This window comes from Triturus cristatus, chromosome 9, assembly GCF_964204655.1.
Source record: "Triturus cristatus chromosome 9, aTriCri1.1, whole genome shotgun sequence".
NCBI lineage: Eukaryota > Metazoa > Chordata > Amphibia > Caudata > Salamandridae > Triturus > Triturus cristatus.
The window spans coordinates 524430646-524453703 of NC_140592.1; the positions used below are offsets into that span (position 1 = coordinate 524430646).

Genomic DNA, 23058 nt, shown 5'->3' on the forward strand with positions numbered 1-23058 from the left:
GCATCAGCAGGACTCCTGCACGTGTCTTAGTATAGGGATTGTTTGCATCTTGCCACTGTTAGCTCACACACTTCAACATAAGGATTGCACACATCTCAGCATGGCTACTAAATGTATCTTGACATGGTTATTGTACACATCTTGACTCTGTAAAGTGCACACATCTGCATGAGCATTGCACAACTCTAAGCATTGCTTTTGCACAAATCTGTGCTTAGTTACTGTATGTATCATAGAATGGTTATACACCTCTGAATTGTCATAACTTACAGTATTACATACAGTATGAACATATCTAGGCATGGCCATGGGCAGTGTACACATTGTAGCATGGATACTGCATGTATATTAACATGGCTATTATATGCATTGACATTGTCATAGTTCAAACTTCAACGTGAGAATTGCACAAATATCTGCATAGACTGTGCACAAATGTCAATTTGATAATGCATGTATCTTGGCATGGCTATTGTACACATCCTGCCACCATTATCGCACACACTTCTATATGCATACTGAACAGATCTAAGCGTGGATATTGCACAAATCTCCCCTTGGTTACTCCATGTATATTAGCAAGTTTATAGACTATACCTTGGCATTGTTATAGCACACTTCCACAGGAGTATTGCGCACATATAGGTGTGGATATTGCTCAAACCTCTGGCTACTGCATGTCTCTTAGCACACTTATTGCCTCTCACTGCCTCAGGACCTGCCTGGATGCTCTGCTTTTTGAAGGGGGAAGGCTGCTCCACTACTCTGCTGCGGGACTGCAAGGACCACGGTGCTCAGCGCTCAGCTGATTAGACTCACCTGGTTCCTCTTCCGTTCCTGCCTCCACCATCCGCACCACGCCTCGCGGCCCCCGCTTCGCGGGAGCCGCTCGCTGGGTCTGATTGCTTAAAAACTTGGTTGGTGCTCAATCCCATTGTGCCTCTCACTGCCTCAGGACCTGCCTGGATGCTCTGCTGTTTGAAGGGGGAAGGCTGCTCCTCTACTCTGCTGCGGGACTGCGAGGACCACGGTGCTCAGCGCTCAGCTGATTAGACTCACCTGGTTCCTCTTCCCGACCCCGCCCCCTTTTGCCTGCCTGTTCTTCTGTTCGACCCCGCCTGAACGCGCTAGCGGAACGCGCGCGGGACGTAGCTCGGGGCGAAGACCGGGCAAAGAGCGGGCCGTTTGAGGCCGTTCGAGAACGGACGAGAGCGGACCTGGGCCACTCTATATCTACTCCCTTTACTAGATTTTTCTTTAGCTGCTAATTACTGCACTCGAAATATGACCTCTAGGGAGACTAGAAGCAAGACTATGTTGGCTTCCGGGAAGCCCCAAAGCACCCTGGAGAGCTACTTTGCCAAAGCAGGAACATTACTTATCGAGGATATTACAACGCTCGAACGACGCATCTCCCAAGAAATCGAGTGGGTAAGGAGATCGTCTCTGGGTCCCCTAGCTTCTGTAACCACCCCTGTGCAAAGACCTGAATGTAACTTACTAGTAGCCGGGGACAGGGGTCTTGATGACATGGTTGATATACCCGGCACATGCAGTGCCATTGCTTCTGACACAGCCTGTAATACTTTGTCTTCGGCTGACCTCAGTATAATGTCATTACCCTTACCAAAGCCGACGCATCCTACAACTGCTTCTGACACCACGTCATATGCCGGGGAGGGAAATATCACTGAGGCCCAAAGGTATACACCGGTTAAGTTGGGGGAGAGAGAAGGAGCCGTCCCTAAAAATAAGAATGCCCACGTGGGAAAAATCCGAAATTGATGAATAACTCCATCGCAACAGAGGGGGGGAAGAAATGTACAAAATATAAAAGGAAAACTACACCTAAAAATAAAGGTCATATTCCATCTAATGCCCCAATTGAGAAATCCCCTGATTCCTGTCCAGCCCCTGGTGAGGAGGACATTACCCTCTCTGACATACGTAACTTGATGAGGCTAATGCTCAAACCTCTGGAAGTACGGCTAGGAAAGATCGAAACTGTACTCCAGACCATTGAAAAGAAACTGTGTCATTCTCCAGTTACTTGCTCAAAAGATAATAGGCCACTGGTTACAGGGAGGTGCCATGAGGGAAATAAAACACACCCCGCAACCAAAGATTTATCCCTTTCTACCAACACCTTAAAGCCCCCACTCATTCCCACACAACCCGACCTACAGGCTGTTGGCCGGATACCAAACAGTAGTGTGAGAGAGAAGCTCACTACACCTCCAATAAAGAGTCATAGCAAAGAAAATGACCCCAACCAGAGGTCAATTAATTTACCACCAGAAGCCAGTCCTTACATAATTATATTAGCAGGCACACCCGAGCTTAAACACTCTACACAAGAACCGGTGGAAGCCCTAAAAAACAAAGTGATTAACTGGCTTTCCACTAATAGACCGCTCCCTTTAGGTGCAAAGAGTGAGATCCTGATGGTTAGAAGAGCTTTGTGGCTGGGAGGTACAAGGAAATCTATTGATGGAGATTGTATCTTGGTTAATTTTAGAGACCCTAGGTCAGTCACCCACATACTTAACTGGCCACACCGTGACAGAGGAACTTCTATTCAAGTTCTACCACTATCTTTCTTCTATCCACCACCACTACAAGATCGGGTAATGGGAGGTTGGGAACCAGTATTGAGAAGAGGTTGTAGGTGGGGTCATAGGGAATCTATGCTTCCATACCCGATTGGGACACCCCTTCTTGACTTTTTCCCGACCGAGAATAGATATAATAACTTAGATTTGGTAGATTGACAGTGCAGGAATGGTAGGCAAATGGATGTGTACAGCCACTCTCCAACTGAGGAAGTTAATTTCTTGAAGGCTGTAACAACATCGGATGAACCCACCTGCCCAGTTCCTGATATTTCTTTTTTTTTTTTTTTAAACTTTATTTTTTCAATTTCCAACACATGAACATACAGCACCTCATATATAGTATACATTGGGTTCAGTTCACACTCAAGAGCGGTACAGAGTAATTGGAACGTAATAGAAGGCAGGTAACGGTGATACAAATCCCATCAAGTACAGCAGCTCCGCGTTGACACATCGCGACATTTGCAAGGCCATCCCCTCCCCACCGCCCCCCACCAGCCTCCCACACCATGTAATAATAGGGAGATACATAGCACCCTCCCACGTCATGAAGTAATTAGTCAGGCGACTCAGTCACATCAGCACTTCCCGCCCTCAATAAGTAACAGTGCAGCGGAGCCCATATATCAGCAGGTCTCGATGTAAGCGGTAGGAGTTCAGAGTATGTGGCAAGTTGTTCCTGACAGTAAGTGAGGTCCTGCAGCCATTCCTTAAATTTGGGGGCCCTTCCCCTGCCCCATCTACATGCAACTCTTCGCTTGGCAAGTAGGAAGGCGAGCGCCACAAATTTACGGTATGCAGCTTGTATTGGCACTACATATCCCAGGAGCGCGAGAACAGGCGAGGGTACAATCTCTGAATTAATCATTATGGAGAGAGCCTCAAAGACCTCCCTCCAGTATTGATTCACTGCATGACATTCCCACGCCAAATGAAGAAAATCCGCCATAGGGGCGCGACATCTATCGCATCTGTCATCTTCACAAAGGTGATATCTATAAAGCCGAGCCGGGGTATAGTACACTCTGTGGATATATTTATAATGAATTATTCTGAGGCGACTGCTCGCAGAGATGCGATCTGTCTGCTGCAGGCAGAACTCCCACTGCTTGTCTGTTAAGGGAGCCTGCAATTCACGGTCCCACTTCTCCCGAACCTCTAGCTGCGGGGCAATGACCAGAGTATGTACCGAGTTATAGATCCTAGAGACCAACCTGGTGGGGGCCTCGTCAAAAAGGATGCGCTGTAGGGGAGCTACAGCGTGGGGCTCGTTTGGGAAGTCAGACGTTAAGGCCTTAATCCCCTGCCGAAGTCTGATGTAGAAAAACACCTCTAGAGGAGAAGGGTGGGTGTCACCGCATAAATGCTCCAGCGTGCGGAAAGTACCATTATGGTATAGGTCTCCCCATGTCCTAACATTGAGAGAGCCAGTCCACCTACGGAACCCTCCTTCCTGCAACAGGGGCATGCTAGGGTGATAAATAAGGGGCAAAAGCGGTGCATATAACATAGGGGCCTTCAGTCTAGCAGTGATTTTATTCCAGGCCAGCACAGTGCTCGCCACCGTCGCTGCCAGCGCTTCCTCCCCCCGCAGCGAGCTATATAACGCACCCTCTATGGGTATCGGGTGTGAAAGCCAATGCTCCGCAGCAAGTTGGGGCATATATCTCGGCTGATGGATCCAAAAGTAGGCGTAGTGGGCCTGCGCTGCCTGGAAATAGAGCTCAAAATCAGGTATCCCAAACCCGCCCTGGATATAGGGCCGAGTAAGGACCTCCCACTTGATTCTAGGCGACTTTCCTCCCCAAACCAGTCTGAGGAGCTCAGTACGAAGGCACCGAAAAAAATAACTGCCCGGATGAAAGGGTATATTTAAAAAGAGATAAAGCAGCTGTGGTAGTATCACCATTTTTATCAATGACGCTCGCCCCGCCATCGAGAGGGGGAGCGTTATCCATCTAGCAACGTAGTCAGAGATACGAGTCATCGTCGTCCCATAGTTGGCTCTCATCAACTCATCTTTGCCCTTCTCAATGTGAATACCCAGGTATTTAAAGTCTCCCTCACTCCAGGCGAGGGGGTAATCTAGCTCAAAACGCTCAGTAGCTGCAGTAAGAGGGAAGATCCGCGACTTGTTCCAATTAATAATAATCCCTGATAACTTGCCAAATCGGATGAACTCCCTAAGAATCGGATTGAGATTAGTGCTGGGGTCTCGTATATACAGCGTAATATCATCCGCGTACATAGAAATCAGGATCTGTCTTTGAAAGCATCTCAATGCCTTGTCCTTGTGGTGTTGCCTAAGTTTCGCTGCAAGGGGCTCCATAGCTATGGCAAATAGAAGGGGCGATAAGGGGCAACCCTGACGAGTTCCCCTTGAAATGGGGAATGCCGCAGAAAGAGTACCATTGATCAACACCGTGGCCGTGGGCGACGTATACAAGAGTCGTATCCACGAGATGAAGATGAGTGGGAACCCCATACGTTCCAATATGCTAAAGACATAATCCCACTCCAGGGAGTCAAAAGCCTTCGAGGCATCCAAAAATACAGCTGCCATGGGGAGGTCCCCGTGTACGGAATTAAGGATCGAGAAAAAGGTGCGCAGGTTATGGGAAGTCGCCCTGCCGGGCACGAAACCTGCCTGGTCGGGCAGAACCAAGTTAGGAAGGAGCAGATTGATACGAGTAGCGATTAATTTTGCCAATATTTTCACGTCACAATTAAGCAACGAGAGGGGTCTATAGGAGTCACAATCATTTGCGGGCTTCCCAGGTTTAAGCAAGGACGTAATGAGGGCCATGCGCATCGATGGGGGCAGGCGGCCCGTCTCCAGGGCGTCCTCGTATACCTCGCGCAAGACGGGAGCCATAAACTCCATGTAGGTCTTATAGAATTCTATTGGTATTCCGTCTAGACCAGTCGCCTTGCCCGACCGCATGTGCATGATGGCCTCACGCACCTCTTCCAACGTAAAGGGGGTGCTCAGGAACTCCCTCTGGGCATCACTAAGCCACCCCAGGGAGACGTCCTCTAGGTACTCCTGTAGCTGCAGCTCCCCCGTACGCGTTGACTTGTAGAGCTGATGATAATGCCCCACAAACGCATTAAGTATATTCTTAGTGTCGCTATAGACTCCCCCCTCAGCCTCCCTGATTTCGAAAACGGTGGTGGGAGGCCACATCAATCGGATCGTCGCCGCAAGAGCTTTCCCAGGCCGTTCGCCCTCTCCATAACGCCTGGCGACCCAATGCTTACCCCTAAACTTCAGTTCCCTATGGGCCTCAGTCGAATATTCTGTCAGTTTTTCGCGTAGGAGCGCAAGTGTAGAGTCATCTGGCATGTCGGCCAGCGACCTTTCCAATGTCTTAAGCTCCGTTTCCAGCGTATTCAAGCGTGATAGTATGCTTTTTAGTACACCAGAACCTTTTGCGATGCAGATACCCCTTAAGGTCACTTTAAACGCATCCCATATAGTTTCCACTGCACGTACCGAGTCTTTATTACGTTTAAAAAAATCAAGACATTCTTCGCGCAGTTCTTCTTGAAACACCGCATCCAGCAGCATCCGTGGTTGCATACGCCAAGCTGTCACTGGGGGGGCTAGGTCAGCCGCTCTCAGTGTGACGCGGACTGGCGAATGATCCGACAAGGTTCTAGGGAGATGCTCCGCGTTAGTCAGAGCTGTGTAGAAGGGGGGCGAGATGAAAACATAGTCCAGTCTGGCCCAGGATCCGGCATGTGCCGTAAAATGTGTGCCCTCTCTAGCATCAGGATGAAGGCTTCTCCACGTGTCTATCAGTGCATGCTCAGCTAGTATGTCAGAGAACAGTGTGCGTGCTTTGGTGAAGTGGTGCGGGGCCGGATGCGACCTGTCCGTATTCGGATCCAGCGTGAGATTGCAGTCCCCTCCCCAGACAAGGCTCCTAGGGCCCAACCCCACAATGATCGCATTGAGGTCCACGAAGTACTGTGGATCATCCACATTGGGTCCATAACAGCAGATCAGGGCAACCGCCACCCCACCCAGCCTCCCCCACAATATGCAGTGTCTCCCATGATCATCGCTATACATGCCCTCCATAATCCAGGGCACCCCCCGTTTCACCAGGATTGCTGTACCCCTAGAGTAGGAGGAATAGGAGGAAAACAAAGTGCAAGCCGCCCAGCGACAAGCAAAGTTGTGTGAAGTCTGCGGTCGTGTATGTGTCTCTTGCAGGAAGGCTATGTGGACATTATGTCGATCTAGGTAGGATAATATCTGCCTCTTTTTTCTGGGGTCCCCCAAACCTCGCACATTCCAAGTTAATACGTTTAAGTCAGTGTCCGGTTTAACCATGCTTGTAGCAAAAGGAATCCCTTTCCACCATTATATCACCCCGCATGCAAGTAACATGCGTGCACATGCGAAAGCTCAATCCTGTCTGCCGCCCACTGCGACGGCGTGCTTCATAATCTACGGCCTTGCCGGCGGTCTCACCCAGTAGCTTGCGGGCGTGCGCCTGCATCTCCAGTATTAGGAGGAGCTCTCCTCGCATGACCTCAGTATGCAAACCTGTACGCTCCCAGTGCAAGAAGACTATAAAATACATGGTGCTAAACATAACAAGAACATTGCAAAACAATACCCCCCCCCATTCTCCAACCCCCGAGTCCTTCCCAGAACAACCCTCTACTGACAGCACACCCCACCCACCAGATCGGGAAGGCAACCCCCGTAGAGGAGGCATAGTACTAAGGGGGGTGCAGAACCGTCCTAAGATAATGTCCCAACGCGACACAAGTCTCGCCAGTAACCAAATCTCAAGTTGACCCATTCCCCGCCCAGAGGACCTCACGGCTGCATCAGCAGACACTATCCGCAACACTGGTACATGCCCCTGTCCGGTCCGCAAGCAATATGAGGCTATCTCAGAGAAACCCCAGCGCTCGCAAGGGGCATAAAACCCCAGGAAGGCCTCGCCCCCACCCCCCACCCACTGAAGCGTCCCCAACTTGCCAGCATCCCAACCCCACCCCCCACCCAAAACTCCCCACAACACGCTCAACGTGAGCAATAGAGTCAGTACAGTTATCGGGGTACTCCCTATGAGGTACAGCAAGAGGGCACCCGTATCCACTCCCCAAACCCCGTCCCGTCCCAACAGCAGGGGAGAGAAACGAGGGGGGGGAGAGGTGCCTGGAATACATTACCGCCACCATCCCAAAGCCGGCCATAGCAGTTCCTTGTATAGAGGCACTAGCTGGTGCCACAGTTCCATCAGATGCGCCGCGGTGCCGCCACCACCGCCTCCAGCTGCCGGCACGGCCAGGAATAACAAATGTCAGGGGCTCCCACTAGGTGTCAGCCACAAAGTCCTCTGCATCCCGGTCAGGTTCCCCATTCCGCACATTCTTAAGAGTCTTCAAAAAATCGTCCACTTGTTGCGGGTTGGTGAAGAAATGCTGTTTGGCCTGGTGCGTGACTCTCAATTTTGCCGGGTACAAAAGTGCATAATCAATTTGCTGAGCTCGCAGCTTCCTTTTGACCTCAAGAAATTTACGCCTCTGCTCCTGCACGACAGGAGTAAAGTCCGGGTATATCGTGAAGCTGACCCCATCACATGACAGCGTTTTGTTCGTGCGTGCAACCCGCAAAGCTGCATCCCGGTCACGGTAATTCAACAGTCGGGCAATTATGGGCCGAGGCGGGGCGCCAGGCTTAGGCCGCGGTCCCAGGGAGCGATGCGCCCTCTCAACAATAAACTGCCGCGACAGCGTCTCACCTCCTACCGTGGCCAGGAGTATCTTTTCAACGTAGTCCTCCATGCGTCCGGTATTGGTGGACTCCGGCACACCAACCACTCGAATGTTGTTACGGCGACTACGAGCTTCCAACTCCTCGTTCTTTGCAGCTATGACCCTCAGTACGTTATCCATTCTCGTGAGCTGCGCAGCCTGGGATGCAGCAGAGTCCTCGCGGTCAGATATCCTCCGTTCTGCTTCAGCGATACGCTCCTCATGTGAGTCTAGTTTCTGCGCAAATGCGTCCACTCTCGATGACAGTCGATCCACCTTGTCCACGACAGTAGCAAAACCCTGCCTCATTTCTTGCATCAGCTGTCGTAAATCCGCTGTCGGAGGGTCAGTGCTTGCCCCCTCGGCGGGCGGGACGCCAGATCGTCCCGCATCCTGGGCACTACGAGCATCCTTCTTCGCTGCAGGGGCCTCAAACGACAGCTTGGACTGGCGGCTGTCGTGCTTACCCATCAGGAGCCGATATCGTGGGCCCCCGGCCGTGTGCAAAGGGGCGAGCCACCGGCGCCGTCCAAATCAGGGTCAAGGAAGCCAGTCGGCGCAAAGCACTCCCACAGTGTCCACAGTACACAAATGCAAAGGGGGGAGGATGTACTGCCACCACTGCAGGCCCCTCCAATGCCGCTCACGTGTTAATTGGTCCTCTCAGCAGCTATGAAGACTCACCATCTAATGGGCAGCAGGACCAGTAGTGAATGTACGGTAGGTCCCAGAGGGGGCAACGGTCCAGCATTCAGGGGCTCCAAAAACCTCAATCACCGCACTTCACAGTGGGGCCAGCACTATGCTGTTGCAAAGCGCAGAGATTCCACAAGTATGGCAGGCGCCCCAGCGTCACCTCCGTGTGTCCCCTCACCTCTTCACGAGCAGCGGCGCGCCATTCCTCCTCTGCTCCTCGTAGTGCACCGTGGCGTCCTGGCCTCGTCTCTCCCGGCTCGCCGTTACCTCGGGTCAATCGCTTGGGCCTCCAAGGCCGATCGAGCCTCACGACAGATCTTCCCTGCACAGCCGTTCAGCGCCGCTCTCAGAAGCCCCGCGCCGTTTTCCGACCCCACCATGGGGGGGGGGGGGGGGGGGGAGGCCAACACGACCACCAAGAAACTGCCTCCGCGAGCACCGCCGCGGCCAGCAAGCCACCAGAGGCCCGCGTCTTCTCCTCCCGTCTCTCTGGTCACAGCAGCGCAGGGGGGGGGGTCCCGTGCCTCCTCCCAATCCTCCGCCGTTAGAAGCAGCTCGAACTGCAGGGCGACTCGGGCCGTCAGTGAGGCCTACCAGCCTCGTGGGGCGCCCCGGGCTGTCGTGAACTGCACATCCGGGACCACGCTTCACCGCTGCACAGCTCCGCACCCGCTCCAACTCCGGTCGGCGATATCTCCTGTAACTCTTATGCCATAGGTTCCAAACTTTCACCAGGCACCCTCCACGGCAGCAGCAACGAACATCCGCGGTGTTCGCCGGGGAATCGGTGGATTTCGGAGGATAAATGAAGGATTATTCTTCCAGGCAGCAGGAGCCTCACAGCAGTGCGGCCATTCTGCTCGCGCGCCCTCTAGCGCCCCCCAGTTCCTGATATTTCTCCCTATGGGAGGACGGTGATTTCCCAAGCCTCTAATTTACACGCCAGCCCACTCCAGCAGAACTCCCCTAACAGAACTCAACCCCTAATTGGATATAATGATATTACCATCTCCCCTCCATTACAACTACTATCATGGAATGTGGCGGGCATAATTAATAAGCTGGACTGCCCAGATTGGAACGCATATGTCAAAAGCAAAGACATATGTATGTTCCAAGAAACCTGGGCACGCGATGAATTAACTTGTACAGGTTATGCCACATTTTCCACTAGGGCAAAATGGGGTGGCATGGGACGTCCTTCCGGTGGCCTCGCAACTTGGGTGGCTTTAGACTTAGGGTGTAGTGCAATTATGGACCCACTCACCAAGGAGGACATCCTTGTTGTGTTATTGGAATGGTCTAACCTAAATAAACTCCTTTTGATAAATGTTTATTCCCGCCCAGTAAATAACGGACATGAATCCCGCACTATAGAGGAACTCACCGATGTCTTGAGAGAAATCCCGGATGGCATCCCTTTTTTGATTGGTGGTGACTTAAATTGCCACTTTGAGCCACTCTACGGTCCGACCGATGCCCTGACTGACGAAGAGGATGTTTTGTGGTCTATACCTCCCCTTGAGGCACCTGGACCTCGAGCCTGGACACCATTGGCTGTCCAAATTACAACATTTACATTAAAGTTCGGAGTTCGGGCCTGCAATGGTCGGATAAAATCTGATATTCCTCCGAAACACACATATAATAGAGCTGGCAGGGAATCAAGAGTGGATTATATTCTTGTTCCCCTAACAACGTGGCCACTCATTGAGGACTTCCGGGTATCCCCAAGGATGGAGAGTGACCACAATGCTTTGGAGCTCGAATATAACCTCCCCGCCCACGTGATCAGGAGGGAACTGAGGCCGACCTTTCAAAAAGAGCTAGCCCTGGCAAATAACAGACGTAGAGTAAAATGGGATAGATTAGCCTCCTCCCCAGAGAAACTATCTAGGCTCTATGCCCGGGTTGCTCCTATATTTGAAAAAGCCTCCACAAGTATGGAGCACGACACTATCCCCGAAAATCGGATAGTTTGGGGCACGCTTCACAACAAACTAATATCCGCAGTGTCTGACATCCTCTTTTCACCCCAACATGGGAATACTGGACGCCTCCCTCGTCCTACTTGGTACAATTCCACATGCCGGAAGGCTAAAACCGCCCTTCTGAATGCATTAAAGGAGAGGAAGGGTATCGAGGACATTAGGGCAAAACGCTCTGCCTATAAACTTTTGATTCACCATGCCAAAAAGGAATGGGAATATGATAAATGGGGAGACTCCCGCCTATTCTGGCGGCTTGTGAACACAGGTTCAGAACTGCTGGTCAGTGCAACTGAGCCGAACATTTCCGCCGCCGCATGGGAAAACCATTTTAAAGCTTTATATAGTGCATTTGATGATCCCCGACCTAACCCCATTACCCTCGACACAAATAAACCGACCAGTCTATCATTTACATTAACAGAGGTACAGGATGTGATAGGAAGGCTACCCTCAGGAAAGGCCCCAGGCCTAGACGGCCTTCCTGGAGATTTATTTAAACATGAACCCGCTGTATGGGCCCCTTACTTACTAATTCTTTTCAATTCTATTTTAGATGGAATGGAGATTCCAAACACATGGCTGGGTGCTGAGATAGTACCAATACATAAAAAGGGCTCCCCCCCTACTCCCCTCCAATTACAGACCTATCAGTCTGATTGACGTTCCCCAAAAACTGTTCAGCAGACTGCTATTAAATCGCCTACAGGTCTGGATGGACGAACAGGAGATACTGAGCCCGTATCAAGCTGGGTTCAGAGAGGGGGTCTCCACCACCGACCAGATCTTCCGTTTTAACCTGTTATACTGGAAGACTGTATTAATTGAGGGCGGTACTCTGTATAGAGTCTTTGTTGACTTAAGAGCGGCGTTTGACTTGGTACCTAGAGACAAGTTATGGTTAGTTTTAAAAGATCTAGATGTTCCGGCCGATATCACATCTATGCTAATGAGATTGCACCAGGGCAACTTCGCTAGGGTAAGGTGTGGTAGAGGGGGAGCCCTTTCCGATTGCTTCCCCGTAGACACAGGGGTCAGACAGGGTTGTGTCCTTGCACCAACCCTGTTCTGCCTCTTCGTCGATGGGGTCATAGATTTTCTGCGAGGCTTAAGAGACATTGATGCACCCAGGTTGAATGGCAGCAGGGTGCCCGCAATTATGTTCGCGAATGACACCCTGCTGCTTTCTAAATCCCCTATGGGCCTCCAGAGGGTGTTGGACGGTTTCATAAATTTTTGTGAGGGTCGCGGATTGGAAATTAACGCGACTAAAACCAAGTTCATGATTTTCAACCCGCTACCCTCATCACGTCCAAGCCCCTTGATAGGGTCCGTTAGATTGGAACGGGTCTCATCCTTTGAATACCTGGGGGTAACCCTTACTCAATCTATGTCCTGGGACTCTCATATAAACAAGGCGAACTTGAAACTTGTGCAACGCACGGGTGGCATATGCAGGATGTTGTCTGGGTCAACATACAAACCCCTCGGCCCTCCCCTCCACATCTATAAAAGGGGAAATTACAGATTACCGAAAATAACTTTATTAGACAACTGGTTGCACTCCCGACTAGCACCCCACTTCTACCGTTAAGACTTGACCTTGGTATTAGACCTATTTCCGAGGAGTTGGGTCTTAAACCCCTGACTTTTTGGCGTAGATTATGGAGCTCACCTGACCTGGCGAGCTATAGAGCCGAATTGGCAGAAATTCTGCGCCTCCCCAAGCTGTTACAAATACCCTGGTTTAAATATATCAAGCATAGTTTTGATATGCTGGGGAGGCCGGATCTGTGGTCAAACCCGGAGAATGCTTGTTGCAGGATATCCCGTAGTACCCTATCAAAGGTGTGTTATGAATACAAGCTACAGGTTGCAACTGAGTCCCTGCGCCAGGAATCCCTTTCTAATCCGTTTCTTACTATCAAAGATCATTACCATCTGGAAAAAGTCCTTGACGATATAGCTCCCCAACTTACAAGGAAGCTCTTCATGCAGTGGCGGTATGGTACACTTCCCCTGAGGGCACAAGTTGCACATTGGTCTGAAACAAACTCAACAGTGAATTGCCCAAATTGTCCATCTAGGCGAGAAGATGATATACATGTTATTTTTTTCTGCCCTGCATACAATACACCTCGAAAATACTGGCTTACTCCACTCCTTAGAAATTTGGGTTTTAGGGAACATTACCCTGCTTACAGAGTCCTAAAGTCAGACATATCCGCACCAACTGTATTTGCCGTTGCCAAATTTTTAACGACGATGGGGTTCATTCGAAATCGATTAATGAAAGCCACTAGTACCAATTCTTAAGTAATTTATGTTGTTTAAAAATGTTTTTCTGGATTAATGTGTTGATTTTCATCTAATCTTACTCTTTTATTGTAAATATGGTAAAATGTTACTGCTTTTATGGTCCACAGTGACCGAAATAAAGATTATGATGATGATGACATAAATCTGTGACTGTACAGATCTCAGCATGGTTACTGCATATGTCTGACAAGACCTTGGCTATTGAGTGCTACCTGGAATCTGGATGTTATCACAGCATTCTTTAGGAGAGGTCATTTTTGAGATATGACTGTAACAAATATCAGTAGACCTACGTGCATTTCACGTGCACTTACTAGCAATGGAGAATATGGGGACTATGAACTATTTATTAGTTAGGTACTGTAATAGTTTCCTTTTGCTTCTAGACATGACTTCTCTGCGAATCACCCTGGTCGTGCTAGGGAAAGGAAGTCTGGCTGCCTCCTCACTCTGCTGCTACCTTTACAGCGGAGAACTCTTCCCCACCGTGGTCAGGTAAAGCAGTGATATTTGAGGCTGGGAAATGACAGAATCTACATTTTGTAACACCATTGGCCACCAGTTTGATGTCCTCCATTGATGAGGTCACAAAATATATAATGTATAAAATAAATACACAAAAATATAGCTTCAGTTTATAAATTAACATTTATGTTTTTAAGCACTCTTAATTCCACACTCCGCACAAAATTATCTCTAAAATAATCATTTAATAAAATGCAATTTTTCTGAACTGAACTTTTACAAACGAAGAACCTTATGATGAGTTTGGCAGTGCGGGAGTGGACCGCCCCGCTCCTACACCGCCAAACCCAAGTTTGAACCTCCCGCTAGATTAGGAGTTTTCTCCTGTCTGACAGACGTTCCCAGGGCGATGCCTATGAAATAGGCGCCTCAATGGGAACGTCAAAGACAGTACCTGCACGGCATGTACTGCTGCAGTCCATGCTGTGCAGGATCTGGTGTGCATGCACCCAGGGGGGCACATGTTGTGCCCCCCATGTGCAACCACATGGCGTGAGGCAGAAGGGGGGTCAGTAGGGCCCCCTTTGTTTCCTCACCACCACACTTTTCATGGCTGTGGGACTGCCATGAAAAGTGTGGCAGTGAGGAAACTCGTTATGTGTTTGGCAGGGCCGCAGCAGCTCCGCCAATCATATTGCGACCTCAGGACTGCTGCGTAACCCGCCAGATTTACCCTTTTCAGACTAGCACTTTCTCAAACACACTTTTCAAGACCATACCTTAATTTACCACGTCCGTTTAATTCGACCCAATGCTGAGTTACAGCCAGCTAGCTCTTCACATGTGTTTCTAAAGATTGTAAAAAGGAAGTTCATCTTTCTGAGCTCCCCAATTCTACTTCAAAAGTACAGTCTCGCGGGAAGTAAGGCCTGCCGTTGCTATGTAGCTAGTGTGGCCCCTCAAAGTCATAGGTAGGCAGACCTTCATTGTTGCAACAGTGCAGACGCACAGCAGTCTAACATGGCGGAACAAAGCCCTTCGAATGTTTACTATGCAAGAGCTTCAAATAGGACACAGCACAGTTATTTTACCCAGCGCATTATCAAGCAAAGTGATTAAAGCCTGCATTGAAAAGTTCTTTAAACTCATTGACTATTTACCGGATAATACAAGATTCTGTTTCATTACAAGCTCCTAGACACAGAACCAAAATTACTCTTAAAACACTTGAGTTTTAGCTCCTCTAATCTCTACACTGCATTTCAAACTTGCACCCCGAAAATGCCACAGCCCCATGTTGGTTATTAGAAACAATCAGGTGTAACACCAGGCTTGAAGGCAGGATGGCTGAGTATATAATACTGACCATTGTTACAGCGTACCCCGTACAGTGAATTGCTTCCTGCTTAGTACCACTAATGTATTGTCCTGGGAAGATTAGACAGTTGAGTCAACCTTCACACATGTGGCCTACATGTAACTGGCTGATCTCTGCCGAGGTTACACACCTCAATGAGCTACCCTACCCAAGCGAGAGCGAACTCTGTTCTGCAGTGAGAGCTAAGCCTGGTTGGCCTAGACGTTCAGTCATTGGAAATTACATTCTGTGTCGAGGCAAATATTGCTTGTTGGATTTCACTGCACGCCATGCTACTTGCCTAATAGCTTTATCCATCTTCATTGTTGCAGGCAGACTGGCATGGGATTCACCACCATGATGGCGCGTCTTGGTGGCATTGTGGCCCCTGCAGTCCTAATGGCAGGGGACTACTTTCCTTTCCTGCCACTGGCGATATTTGGAGTGTGCCCTATCGTGTCTGGGGTTGCGGCCTGCTTCCTGCCTGAGATGCTGAACTGCCCGTTACTGGACACAATTGAAGAGGTGGAGAAGAGGTAAGCGTTCCTTTTCCCTTCCTTGCCTTGCAGTACCCCAATGTCTCTATGATTTCCTGGTGATATATTTTCTCCTGTATCTTCCTGGACCTTAGTTCAGCCTCTTCTCCAGCACACGCTACAGTGTTACCCGGACTACCCTGGGGAAACAAGATCTCTTTTCAAACTGCCTGCTGGACTCACAAATGTATCCACAACCACATAGCCTACTTAGGGCAGAAAACAATAATACCCTTCACAATGTACCTCGCCAAATTCATGAAACCAGGAGCAAGTCCTTCACCAGTACAGTAGTCAGACTCTAGAACAGTGAGACTCAAAATAGAGCCAAACCTACTGCAATATAGAAAGAATCTCAAAACAAGATCCTGAAATTATTCTCAGCCTTGAACTGTGTCCTAACATTTTTCTACACTTCAGAACTGATCCGTGCAACAAAGGCTTTGAAGCTGTTTGTTACAATATGGCATTCTCTTGTGGTGGCTCCATTCTGACCTTAATGCAGCCCTGGTCCTGATGGCCTATGGCCCGAATTACATCGTGCAGTTACTAAGGGTGGGCGTAGTTCGCGAAGTAGCACTTCGCGAAGCTACGCAAAGTGAAGTTCGCACTACGCGAGCAACGCGTAGCACTTCGCGAACTGCGTAGTAACATGTTCGCACTGTGCAAGATGTTGTTTTCAATGATTGCACAGTGCGGACAAGCAACCGGCACTGTGCAATCATTGAAAATGGCATCTTGCACAGTGCGAGCTGTAGTTTTCTGCTGCTCGAGTAGATTTTTACTCGAGCGGCAGCTTTCTCAACGCGAACTGGTAGTTTCTCATCGCGAGCAGTCGCGAGCATACGCGACCCCTCGCAATGAGAAACCTGACCTCCTCGCGTTGGGAATCTCGCCGGGAGGTTTATTTTCCATGCTCGCGATCGCGAACAAGCAAAAAGTCTCGCCGGGATGTCATTTTGCTTGCTCGCGGTCGCCAACTTGACGTTGAGGACCGCGAGCAAGCAAAAAATGACCGCAGCACTACGCAACACTTCGCTACGCGTGTTCGCACTGTGCTACGTGCAGTTCGCGTAGTGCGAAGTAGCGCGAACTTCGCAAACTACGCGAGCGTAGCGTAGTGCTTCGCCCAGGCCTAGCAGTTACCATAGTATTGGCTGTTTCTGTGAGGTTAAGGAGTTTAAAAAAGAACAGTGATCCCCACCACGTTAGTCAGCAGGACATCTCTTGCTGGCAGCAGAAAAGGATCACAGACAGAGCAGGAAATGAGCAACAAGCGTGCAGATAAGCATAATAGCAGTCCTAAAGAGACATTATGAGTGGCCCAGTGTCAGATGTGAAATTATCGAATCAAAATGTGACTCCATGGTGCTCCATATTTCTTGGGTGTGATTAATCAGTTCTGCCTGGGAGATGCAATGCGAATTTCAGTGCTTGCTGCACCAAAATCCTCTGAGGCCGGAATTTACAAGGCAATTTTCTGCCTGAAAAATGCTACAGGTTTGACTTGACGACATTTTCAGGACGAAGATAGCGGAGTTGGGGTGTTTGCTGCACAACTCAGAATTCTGTTACAGTAATTGGAGTTACTCTATGTAACGGAATGTAATGGGCCACCATCACGAGGCCATAGTGTAGGGACTGAATAATATAGGCAATGTGCCATGGGGGTCACATGGAGTGATGTTACAGGAAGTGATGTCAGAGTTCTGTGATCCACCTCATTTAAAAGAGAAGGTGCCTATCACAGTCAAAGCTAAGATACGATCTTTACTAAAAAGTATACCTGTCATTTTATAGCGACTCCTTGGCGCGGGCTGTAACCGTGGGCCTTTTAGAATTATTATTAATTCTGTTACAATCTGCAGCCATATTTCTCCTGCTTAGGCACTTCAATATGTGGATTGATTGTCGTCCTGATTGCGGAGATACTGCAGATATTATTGGTGGCTCTGCCTTCCTAGGACTGTTCCATTTTGTGGCCTTCCCTACCCCCGGCGCTGGTGACAAACTAGACTTAGGCTTCACATAGAGTTTAGAGGACCCTATTCTCTATCACAAAATGTAGCACATATCTCGTCTGCCATTTCACACATCACTCTCTAATAGCAAACCCTTGAATTATTTGCTTCTCCCAGGAAGAGACCAAGTCGCACTAATATTTAACCAGTAGATAAAAGTGAACGCTCAGGCACTACCTCTCAGGTCACACATATGGGTTTCTCTCCTGGTTAAAAATCGCAGGTGAAAAGATCAAATCTGAGACAACTGACCTTTAGACCTTTTCTAATCCCCATGATTTAGAACACATGTACACAGATTATAAATCCAAGTTTACAAATAGATTAAATGCTAGCACGGGTTAAAATGAACTTTACTAGATGGACAAGACCTTTCAGGCCCTGGTATAAGTTATACCACAAAGCTCACTCAAGCTAAATGGGTCTGCAAAGGATTAGAGTGAATACGGAGGACAACATATAAACTGGAAAACAAAGAAATAATTCTGCTAAGGAGACATGAATCAATAAAAAACTTAATTAACAATACAAAAAAATGTTATAATAAAATGTGCGGATTTGGGTGTATTAAATGGTATGGCTGTGTAGACTTACTTCTCAATACACTCGCAAAAACTGTCCTGGGTCCAGTCAGGCTCAAAACCTTAAGCTCCACCCTAGCTGTGGCTTCGAGCAGCACGGCTTAAACAAAAGAACTAGTGTATGGCATTTAGCAGTACCAAACAACCAAATAACAAAGCCACACGACACAGAAGAAATTTAGCATCAATTTAGAAAAATAGATTATATTTTTATATATTTTCAAAGTTCAAGATGAGCAAAATCCACTGGCGGGTTCAGGAGAGACTTAGTTCAACCTCAAACAAGCATTGGTAACTGTAAAGTTCGTAAACGTTTGAAAAATTTCTATGAGTTGATTTTAACTACTGTGGCCTGACTTGGGTGGCCAAATCCAACGGAGAGAACGTTGTGGTGGGGGGCAGTAAGGAGTATTTGGATAGTTACCTGGCCTCAAAGCGTTTTCTAGTCCACTTCCAAACATTACCACAGGACTGCCATAAACTTCAATGGGGTGGTCTTGATGCTGCTGATGCAGGAGATGGAAGATACTCAAGGATGCTCTGGGTACTGTGCTGTTTATGGGGTGCCTTTGCAGTTATTCCTCAGTCCATGGGTTAGGTGGGACAACTTTGGCCACAGAGGTCGGGCCTCTCAAAGTACTCTTTGAGACAGTAGAAGGCCAGCTGCAACTGGGCTACCATCTCCGTCCACTGCAGTTCCAACGATATCCCTTGGTGGAGGCTAGTCTCCCTCTTGAGTGACCAATCTGGTCTTACACGACATTCCCCGGTCCAGTGGACTCGGGTACAACTTTTGACCATCGAGTATCAGTTTCTTGGGGTGCCCAGCGGCAGTCAGTGATGATTCTTCCAAAATGGTTACTGACTTGCCGAAGTGGGCTACTTCAGCTTTGATGGCCCTGGTGCTGGTTCCAGGGGGTCAGCCAACTGACCCTTGGAGTCACTTCTTTGGTCTGGGGCTCAACCTTTCCCCAAGCCAGGAACCACCGACACAGTCCTCTGTTCGCTAGCCCAGGGTGTGGCAGGTGCAGTCCAGCAGTTGGTGCAGTCTCCCTTTGCCAACTCCAGGGTCAGCAGGGCAGCCCTACTTTGGTCCTCTTTCTAGTTATGGGATGGTCCGAGGCTCAGGGTCCCAGAGGTGCCCTATTGATCCCTAGAAAGTGCCCTGGGGGGATGATGCGGTCACTAGTCAATAGTCTACCCGGAACCCTTTCTCTTGGTGACATCTTTCCGGCTATGTGTAGTATTTAGCAATCCCAGAGTGCACTATTCTACCACTCTTAAGATGTCTGAACCTTTTCCCATATATTAGGAGCTTGGTAGCCCACCCTAGAGCTGTGGCTACCCTTGGGCTACATGCCAACAGGAAAACCGATTTCAACACTGGCCTCCACTCACTGTTCCCGCCACTTGCCTGTCTACCTGAACACATGGCATCCCCTCAAGAGTATGATTGCCCATTTACTAACCAAAGGGGGCTTTGCCTCTGAATCTTGCCTTTTGTACTAACACCATCAGTGGCTACCTGTGAAGAGGAAGTAACACCTCACCCTCTAGCAAGTTGCTATTATTCCTAAGCCTGGGAGTCATTCACATGACTCCCCAGGAGAGCAGAAAGCTGTCTGGTAGCCAGTGACTGTGTCAGGCCACTGGACAAACTGGGTCACAGAGTGGCAACTTTCTAAAAGTTGCATTTCTTTAATAGTGACATTAAATTCGACTTGGCCATCAAGTCGGGTTTAAGGCCATGATTAATTCAATACCTTATGTATCCATCTAAATAGTCCTACTCAGAAGTCAGCCAGGCTGAGTGGTCAGCTGGTGACCCTGTTTTAGCCAATGGGGCCACTAACTCTCTCACAGCAAACGACAATTTGAAAGTGTTGCTGTCAGGACATATACATATAAAATATAATTCCCACTTAATATTATACAGCTCTATGTCTTAGGGCTCAATAGGCCTTCCTTAGGGGAGATTTACATATACTGCTCAGGGAAATGGAGATTTTGCTATTAGTTTGAAGTGCAAAGTTGAACTAGCAGGGTTACCACTGCCCTTTTAGTATGCAGTGGCAAGCTAGGAGACATTTTAGTCTTTATTACACAAAGGGTGGCACAAACGGTGCTGCAACCCTGAGTGGACACTCTGCCTTACATGCCATGGGTAATATTTTTTCTAACTATCCTAGACCAAATTGAATTAGGGTTTAGATCTGTGCACAGCAGGGGGACAGCTGTATTTACCATTTTTAATAATGCCCGTTTGATGCTGGTTGAGGACAGCAGAGCACGTACTGATTTTATTGGAGCTCTTTGTTGTCTTTGATACCATGTTTCATGATATTTTTAGCATCAGACTGCACTTGTGTGCATTCAAGATCAGCACTGGTCTTGGATTTGATCATGTATTAAGGATAAAAAGCAAGTGGTCAAAATCTACCGAGCAATTAAAGAATGCCGATATTGCCTAAAAAGCCGAGGTATTCTTAAAGTTATAATTTCTATTTGGAACTCATCAAGATATTATAAGGAGTGACCAAAGAAAGTTTATTTGTGATAGATTAAAATTTTTGAAATTGTGCAATACAGTTTATGGTCATGTTATGTTTTATCAGTGATCAAAGGGTCAAGGCTGGACAGTACTCTCCTCAAGTTCGGAGTTCCAAGAATATCCTCTCCTGAGCTAATCTCAAATACAGGAGATGCTGCCTTGGTGTTAATAACAGTGAGCCACACTGCCAGTGTATGCAATGAAATAAAAGGTGAACAGCCACAGCAAGGAAGGGGACATCTTGAACAAATTCCAACCAGTATTTCTGTGACCAGTAAAGTATTTTAATAACCGACCTATGCACTAAGAGGTTGATTATTAAAATCTAAATCATAGTGGGTCGCAATCGGGCCTATTTCATGAATATTAATGAGGTAGGTCGCAAATTGTGACTCTCTACAATTAGAGGCCCTCCCAGGGATTGTGAAGACTCATCACCATAAACACGGAGGCCCTCATTAGGCGGGGCCTGACTTTGTGTGTGATAATTTTCACCCAAAATAAAATACAGGTATCCTAAATTTATTGATTGCAATGGTTATCACTTTAAACAATCTTAGCTTTCAAAATGGGGATTTTGGTGTTCTAACTTCCAGGGATATTTTTCCCTGATAAGTATCAGTGCATTTGATAATGGAGGCAAGGGGTTAAAAAAAAAAATGAAATAATGTTAAAATAAATTAATCTATTTGACTTTTAAAATATATGTATACATTTATTTTAGTGTTATTATAATTTTTTTGCATAAATACAAAAATTAATATTTTGTTATGACGTAGTTTAATAATGTTTGTAATGTAGACATAAATGTATTTGGTTTTAAATATTTATATTAATGTAAATTAATTTGAATTAATACTTTGCATGGGTTGTAGTAATATTGATTAAGATTTTACTTGAGGTGGTATACATTTTTTCAAAATATTTGTAATTTAATTTAATATATTTTAGTTAGTTAAATATCTATTTAAAATATTAAGCTAATAATGCAGTAGCATTTATTTCATTCTGCATTTTAAAAAAATATACAAAATTAATTTATGATAATATTGATCATAAATAGACATTCTCTATTCTACATTTATTGGCCATAATTTAGGGAGGCTCTAGCTTTAGTGATCATACTGTTCTTGAGGAACAAACAAAAGCATTGTAGGGTGCTCTTTTTTCAATAAACTTGAATCACTTATAATAACTAAGGCTCCCTGTTTTAAGTTTTTACAGATTTTTACAGATAAATACAGACAGAAAACATACATTTTCTTGTCTGTATTTATTTTTAAATATGGATAAAAACGGAAATTGGGTTGCTTTTTGAGTAATTCTACATTTTGTCTGCCATGACTGCCAGGCCAATAGATGTGTGGATTGATATATAAGGGGGTTAAAAAAGAAAGGGATTTTAGTAAAGAGGCTTTAACAGCAGTAGATATGTACAAAGTTGGTACTGAAATTTGCATATTTTTACATAAGTGCACTGATTTATCTTCTGCGGGTGGTGACAGCACTGAAACCTGGCAGATGTTAAAACATGCGTGCATATTTATCGGTTAAATAAATGTGGAAATATACTAATTTCAGCTTTCTTTTTCCACAAAACCCAAAATAAATATGGATAAATACAGATAAAACATAAATATGGATAAATACAGATGGAAATGGCAAAAAACTAAATTATAAATCACATGAAAAAGTGAGGTTTTTTTAATCTGGTAGGTTACCAGTTCTTTAACTTAATTTGATTTCTTCAATGTCTCTTCAATATTTTTGAAATTAGTTTAATACTATATTACATTACTCATAGAATTACCATGTTTATGTTAATAAATTGTATATGTATCAAAACTAGCATCATCAGTGCTAAAATGTGGGACGTTTCATAGATCAAAGATCAAAAATGATAATTTCTAAAAACCGATAGCACCCAGCATTTACAATTGTAACTACTGAATAACTCAGATGTCTACTGGTTTTACACGATTTTTTATTAAGAATGTAAGAGCAAAACTAACAACATTAGTTAGTAGTAGATAATAGTAGAGATAATTTCAGTAATTCCCTCAATTTAGATATATGTATAAAAAAGTCATTTTCATTTTCAATTCATGATTGACAGCTCACTAATGTCTTAAATTAAATAGATGACAC

General features: G+C 46.9%; 1 protein-coding gene across 1 annotated transcript in view; it reads left to right on the top strand.

Annotated features, from left to right (window-relative positions):
- Positions 1-23058, top strand: part of LOC146798237 (solute carrier family 22 member 6-like) — a 68357-nt gene that overhangs the window by 42894 nt on the left and 2405 nt on the right. The window contains exons 8-9 of the mRNA XM_085627945.1: positions 13786-13894; positions 15554-15757. Coding sequence (XP_085484071.1) covers positions 13786-13894; positions 15554-15757 — 313 coding nt within the window. The remainder of the gene's footprint in view (positions 1-13785; positions 13895-15553; positions 15758-23058) is intronic.